Below are 7,121 nucleotides of genomic sequence, written 5' to 3'. Positions count from 1 at the left end.
TCAGGACTGTTTCCTAAGTCAACATATAACCGAACCCACCCGGGAATCAATAATATACTCGGTTTAGTTCTGTCAAACAGAGAAAACCTCATTTTATGAAGTCCTAGGGTTGATTGTTACTAGTGTTCCCTGAGAATGCAGTGATGGGTAGGGAAACGCAATGTAACACTGGTCAATTTATTATGGATGAGAAATACAAGTGGTGACTCGCGTGTACCATGCAGCTCACACAGTCAGACTAGGGCAGCCTTGCCATATAGCAGCCTCGGAGCGAAAATGTTGCCACATAACGTGCAGTGTTGCCACTTGATGATATATAAATGCTACTCGGCACAGTGGCTTATATACAGGGTTGCTACTCGGCACAGTGGCTTATGGGGTTGCTACTCGGCACAGTGGCTTATATACCTCAACCTACAGAGGTAGGGAATTAAAGTCACAGATTTCAGAAGGGCAAACTTTGATAGGTTGAAAAGACGGCTAGAGAAGGGTATTGCATTTTTGGGGTGAATTACATGACTTCACGTGAGGTGACCTCACATAATGTACCCAAAGGAGTAACCCACTCACTTTACCTGGAGACCTGACAACGATATCCTCACAAAATGTGACGGTTAGCAGGGATGACCTGATCACGAGATCTGATGACATTAAGTTCCACAACAATTTAAATAATAGGTTACTTAATGCACCAAAGGCAGAACATACCATACAGAAAACTCAGATTGGACAACAGTGACCGCAAATGGATAAATAATTATTTAAAGAATATTATTGGATAAAGAAGGCTATAGGTAGGAGAATAAATAGTGGTGGGGGGTTACTTCCGAAGTTATTATAAGGAACTATGGGTGCCGCTCTCTAGGCGGCTCATCCGCTGGAGCCACGGTAGGACGCTATCCTCAGGAGGCTCCACATTGTCTCACTGTTCCAGTCCCCAAAACTTCTTCTTCCATCAATGAACCATTATATAAGTTCCACCATGTTTTTCACTACAACGGTGCAACAAAGTATATTTTTTTAGCATTAAACTGTTATTATTTTATTGTCTAATTATCCTTACATAAAACACCATCCATCATCACTACATATAACACCATCCATCATCACTACATATAACACCATCCATCATCACTTCCATATAACACCACCCATCATCACTACATATAACAACATCCATCATCACTACATATAACATCATCCATCATCACTACATATAACACCATCCATCATCACTCCATATAACACCATCCATCGTACTACATATCGGTAAAAAGTGGTTTCCCGAAGTTATAAATGTGAGGACACACCAAACAAAACACACACACACAAACATAGAAACAGACGCTTCTTTGTTTTATGTAGATGAATTGGCCGGTAGGGATAAGACCGAGATAAGAAAAGCAAAAAGAGGAATAATGAACTGAAGGTAGCAAGGGAGGCGAAGTCAAACCCCAGGGATTCTATCAAATGTATCCAAGCCTAAACACGAAAAAGATTGAGACCAGTACAGTCAGATACCGGTAGAGCCCCTAACTGATAACGACAGAGAAATGAGCAATAATCTGAATAAATATTTTTCAACAGTTTTCACCACTGAAAATTTAAACATGATACCCGAGGCACCGACTCTATAGAATAGTGAAAAAGAAAGATTAAGCGATATAGTAGTGACGGCGAATAGCGATGTTATTAAGCAAATAGACAAACTAAAGCCTAATAAGTCCGAAGGTCGATGAGATATTTGCCCAGAGTATTAAAGGGAATGTAGGAAGAGCTAAGCATGCCCTTAGCAAAGTTGTTTTAACATGTCCTTAAAAGCAGGTCTAGTACAGAATCCTGGAGGATAGCTATTAATACCGATTTTCAAGAAGGGAGATAGATCACTATCCTCTAACTACCGTCCAATCAGCTTAACATCAATTGTAGGCAAATTACTGGAAGCAATCATTTCCAAACTCTGTTGAGAAATCACCTGGAGAAGAACAAGTTGATCAATGATTCCCAACATGGCTTCACAAGTGGGCGTTCATGTCTGACATATATATTAAAAATTTTCAGCTGTTTTCTGAATCAGTGGATGATGGGCACAATTATGATGTGGTATACCTCGACTTTAGTAAAGCCTTCCACAGAGTCCCCACGAATAATAAAAGTGGAGGCTTGTGGCATTGGAGGAGATATTCTAAATTGGATTAGAGGCGTGGTTACAGGGACGAAACGAAGGTGAGCATTAGCGGCACTAAATTAAATTTTGGTAACGTCACTTGTGGAGTTCCCAAGGCTCAGTGTGGACCATTACAATTATCTCTACCACATTGTCTCTACCATTATCTCTACCATTATTTCTGCCATTATTTCTACCATTATCTCCCATTATCTCTACCATTATCTCCCATTATCTCTACCATTATCTCTACACCATTATCTCTACCATTAACGCCCATTATCTCTATCATTATATCCATTATTTCACCATTATCTCCCCGTTATCTCTACCATTATCTCCCATATCTCTATCATTATATCCACCATTATTTCCACCATTATCTCCCATTATCTCTCTACATTATCTCTACCATTATCTCCCACCATTATCTCTTCCATTATCTGACCAACTCAACCACTACACCCTCATTAAACCCAGCCCAACCCTACCATGACCCAGCCTACCGTGCCTAGCCTACCATGCCCATCCCTACCGTGCCCAACCCTGCCGTGCCTAACCCTACATTGCATCCCTACCCATTCACCCAACCCTACCGTGCCCATCCCTACCGTGCCCAACCCCTCCGGTGCCCAACCTACTCGTGCCCATCTCATTGCCTAACCCTACCGTGCCCCATCCTACCTTAACCCTACCGTGCCCAACCCTGCAGTGCCTAACCCCTGCATGCCCATCCCTGCCGTGCCCAACCCTACCCATGCCCAACCCTGCAGTGCCCAACCCTACCATGCCCAACCCTACCATGCCCATCCCTGGGCTGCCCTACAGTACCCATCCCTGGTGCCCAACCCCTAGTGCCCAACCCTACCGTCCCAACCCTACCGGTGTGACCCTGCAGGTGCCCATCCCTGCTGTGCCCAACCCTGCTGTGCTGACCCTGCGGTGCCCAACCCTGGTGGCCCTACCGTGCCCATCCCTGGTGCTGCATCCTGCTGTTGACCTGGTGCCCACCCTGCCGTGCCCGTCCCTGTGCCCAAGCCCTGCGTGCCCAACCCTGCCGTCCCAACCCTGGGTGCCCAGCCCTGGGTGCGCCAGCCCTGTGGGTGTGACCCTGCGTGCCCAGCCCTCTGGGTGCCCAGCCCTGTGGGTGCCCAGCCCTCTTGGGTGCCCATCCCTGCAGTGCCTAATCCCTGTGTGCCGTCCCTGCTGTTGCCCAGCCCTGTCAGTGCCCGTCCCTGCCGTGCCCAAGCCCTGCAGGTGTGACCCTGCTGTGCCCATCCTGCTGGCCTTCCAACCCTCAGGTGCCCAACCCTCTTGGGTGCCCAGCCCTGGGTGCCCAACCCTGGGTGCCCGTCCTCACCCAGCAACCCTGCCGTGCCCCAGCCCCTGCAGAGGTGCCCCAGCCCTGCAGTGCCCAGCCTACCGTGCCCAACCCTGCAGTGCCCAGCCCTGCCGTGCCCAGCCCTGCGTGCCCAGCCTACCCGTGCCCAACCCTGGGCCAACCTGCAGTGCCCAGCCTGCATTGCCCTGCTAGTGCCCAACCCTGCCGGTGTGACCTGCCAGGTGCCCAGCCCTGGTGCCCAACCCCACCTGGTGCCCTGCCCTGCAGTTGCCCAACCCTGGGTGCCCAGTTACCCTTGACCCTTGGTGCCCTAAACCTGTCGTGCCCATCCTGCTGTGCCCAACCCTGCTGTGCCACCCTGCGGTGCCCAGCCCTGCCGTGCCCAACCCTGGGTGCCCGTCCTGCCGTGCCCAGCCCTGCCGTGCCCTGACCCTGTCGTTGCCCGTCCTGCTGTTGGCCATGCCCTGGGTGCCCGGCCCTGTGGTGCCCTGCCATGTGCCCGTCACCTGGTGCCCAGCCCTGCAGGTGTGACCTGCCGTTGCTGACCCACCGTGCAGCCCTCGGTGCCCAGCCTGCAGGTGTGACCCTGGTGCCCAACCCTGCAGTTGCCCAACCTGCCGTGCCCAGCCTACAGGTGCCCAACCCCCTGGTGCCCGACCTACTGTTGAACCCTACCGTTGCCAACCCTGCCGTGCCCAACCCTGGTGCCCATCCTGCCAGTGCCCAGCCCTACCGTTGCCCTGCCCTCTGGTGCCCAGCCCCTGGGTGCCCATCCTGCAGTTGGCCCTGCAAGTGCCCAACCCTGCAGTGCCCAGCCTGCCGTGCCCCATCCCTGCGTGCCCATCCCTGCTGTGCCCAACCCTGCCGTGCCCAACCCTGCGTGCCCCTGCCGTGCCCATCCCTGCAGTGCCCAACCCTGCCGTGCCCAACCCTACCGTTGCCCAGCCCTGGGTGCCCAACCCTGCAGTGCCCATCCTGCAGTGACCAGCCCTACCGTGCCCAACCCTGCACCGTGCCCAACCCTGCAGGTGCCCATCTCTGTGCCCAGCCCTGCAGTGCCCAGCCCTGCACGTGCCCAGCCTACCGTGCCCAGCCCTGCGTGCCCAACCCTGCCGTAGCCAACCCTGCCGTGCCCAACCCTGCGTGCCCATCCTGCGTGCCCAGCCCTGCCATGCCCAGCCCTGCCCGTGCCCAACCCTGCAGTGCCCCAACCCTGCCGTTGTGACCCTGCAGGTGCCCGTCCTGCCGTGCCCTAACCCTGCGGTGCCCGTCCCTGCTGGTGCCCAGCCTGGGTGCCCAGCCCCTGCGTGCCCAGCCCTGCCATGCCCAGCCCTGGGTGCCCAACCCTGCAGGCCAGACCTGCGGGTGCCCAGCCCTGGGTGCCCAGACCTGGGTGGCCGACCTGCCGTGCCCAACCCTGCAGGTGCCCCAGCCCTAGCCGTGCCCAGCCTCACCGTGCCCAGCCTGCCAGCCTTGACCCTGCGGTGTGACCCTGCCGTGCCCGCCCTGCTGTTGACCTGCGGTGCCCAGCCTCTTGGTGACCCTGGTGCCCAGCCCTGCCGTGCCTTGCCCTCTGTGCCCAACCTGCCGTGCCCATCCCTGTGCCCAGCCCTGCTTCGTGCCCAGCCTACCGTGCCCAACCCTACGTGCCCAGCCTACAGGTGCCCCAGCCCTGCGTTGCAACCCTCTCCGTGCCCTTCCCTGCCGTGCCCAGCCCTGTGAGGTGCCCAGCCTACTTGGCCCTGGGTACTTGGTGTGCCCAACCCTACCATCCCTGCACGTGCCCAACCTACCGTGCCCAACCCTGCATTCACCTGTGCCCAACCTGCCGTGCCCAACCCTGCCATTGTCCCTACCGTGCCCAACCCTACCGTGCCCATAGTACCCAGCCCTACCTACCCATCCCTACTGCACCCAGCCTACCATGCCCAACCTGCAATGCCTTCCTACCGTGCCCATCCCTGCCTGCCCAACCCCTACAGTGCCCAACCCTGCCCATCCTCCACATTTTAACCTACACGTACCCCTGCATCTCATTTATTCCTACCTTGTAATGCATCCCTACCATACCATCCCTGCAACCACAGTGCCCAAACCATGCCCATCCCTCACATGCCCAGCCCTCGTGCCCAACCCTGCGTGCCCAGCCTGAGTGCCCAACCCTGCAGTGCCAGCCTCACATTGCCCCGTCATAAGCCTGGGTGTGACCTGTAGTGTCCTGCCAGGTTACCTTTGACCCCTGCTGTGCCTTCCTCACCGTGCCCGTCCTGCAGTGCCCAACCCTCTTGCGTGCTGACCCTGCGTGCCCAGCAGCCTACATTGCCCAACCCTGCAAGTACCCAACCCTACCATTTTCCATCCCTACATGCCCAACCTGCAGTGCCCCAACCCTACATTGCCCAACCCTACCTTAACCCTACAGCCTGTTTTAACAATGCCCAACCTACCATGCCCATCTCTGCATTTTTAACCCTACAGTGCCCAACCTACCATACATCCCTACATTTAACCTACCGTGCCCAACCCTGTGCAACCCTGCCCAATTCTGTGCCCAGCCTCTTAGTGCCCAACCACAGTGCCCTCTGCATCTCTTGGTGTGACCTGGTGCCCAGCCTGCCATGCCCGTCTGCCGTGCCCCAGCCTGTGGTGCCCAGCCTGTGCCCAACCCTCACACGTGCCCGTCCCTCTTGTGCCCCAGAAACCCTGCATGCATCCTGCTGTTTGACCAGGTGCCCGTCCCTCACAGTGCCCAGCCTCTTGCCCAACCCTGCAAGTGCCTATCCCTTGCATGCCCATCCCTACCGTGCCCAACCCTGCAGTGCCCAACCTACCGTGCCCAACCCTACGTGCCTTTCGTTTGGCCTCTGCATTGTCCCTACCAGTGCTACCATGCCCATCCCTCTGCCTTGCCCAACCCTGTTTTGCCCAACCTACCGTGCCCAACCTGCTTGCCCAGCCCTGCAAGTGCCCATCCCTGCTGTGCCAACCTTGCTGTTGCCCAACCCTGGTGCCCGTCCCTTGTTGCCCAACCCTACTTGCCCGTCTTGCATCCTACTGTGCCCAACCCTGCTGTGTGCCCAACCCTGTTTTGTCTCTTGTGCCCAACCCTTTGGTGCCTTGTCCTGGTTGCCCAGCCTGTGCTTGTGTGCCCAGTAGTGTATGACCTGCAGGTGCCTTGCCTACTGTTGCAGGCCTTCTTGGGTTGCCCATCCTGCTGTGCCCAACCCTCATTGCTTTCTGCATTCCCGTCCCTACGTGCCCATCCCTGTTGTCCAATCCTACGTTGCCTCCTGCAGTGCTTAGCCTACATTTCCATCTCTGCCATCCTGCTGTGCCCAACCCTACCCATCCCTACCGTGCCCAACCCTAGGCCTTAACCTACCCATTACCCAACCCTACCGTGCCCATCCTACTCCTTTTAACCCTACCAACCCATCGTGCCCATCCTACGTGCCCAACCCTCGTGCCATCTCGTGCCCAACCCTACCATACTCATCTACCAGCCCTACCTTGCTTCTTCCTAACCTAATCCTGGCCTATTAGCTAACCTGTGTAAAGTGTGAAATAATGTGAGTGTGAGTGCACTTCAGCAGGTTTTGTGAATAAGAACTT

General features: G+C 55.4%; 2 protein-coding genes across 2 annotated transcripts; both read left to right on the top strand.

Annotated features, from left to right (window-relative positions):
• Window positions 1–2,924: 2,924 nt before the first annotated feature.
• LOC121861649 (vegetative cell wall protein gp1-like) lies at window positions 2,925–3,701 on the top strand. The gene has a single exon (XM_042359544.1). It carries the CDS (start codon window positions 2,925–2,927, stop codon window positions 3,699–3,701), a length of 777 nt encoding a protein of 258 aa, XP_042215478.1.
• A 301-nt stretch (window positions 3,702–4,002) lies between these two features.
• On the top strand, window positions 4,003–5,231 carry LOC121861648 (vegetative cell wall protein gp1-like). The gene is made up of 2 exons (XM_042359543.1): window positions 4,003–4,259; window positions 4,538–5,231. Exons 1-2 carry the CDS (start codon window positions 4,003–4,005, stop codon window positions 5,229–5,231), a joined length of 951 nt encoding a protein of 316 aa, XP_042215477.1.
• Window positions 5,232–7,121: the final 1,890 nt, after the last annotated feature.

The sequence above is a fragment of the Homarus americanus genome, unplaced genomic scaffold, assembly GCF_018991925.1.
Source record: "Homarus americanus isolate GMGI-L3 unplaced genomic scaffold, GMGI_Hamer_2.0 scaffold56832, whole genome shotgun sequence".
NCBI classification, from domain to species: Eukaryota; Metazoa; Arthropoda; class Malacostraca; order Decapoda; family Nephropidae; genus Homarus; species Homarus americanus.
Note: the sequence above shows the minus strand (reverse complement) of the source record. Positions and strands in the feature narration are given on the sequence as shown.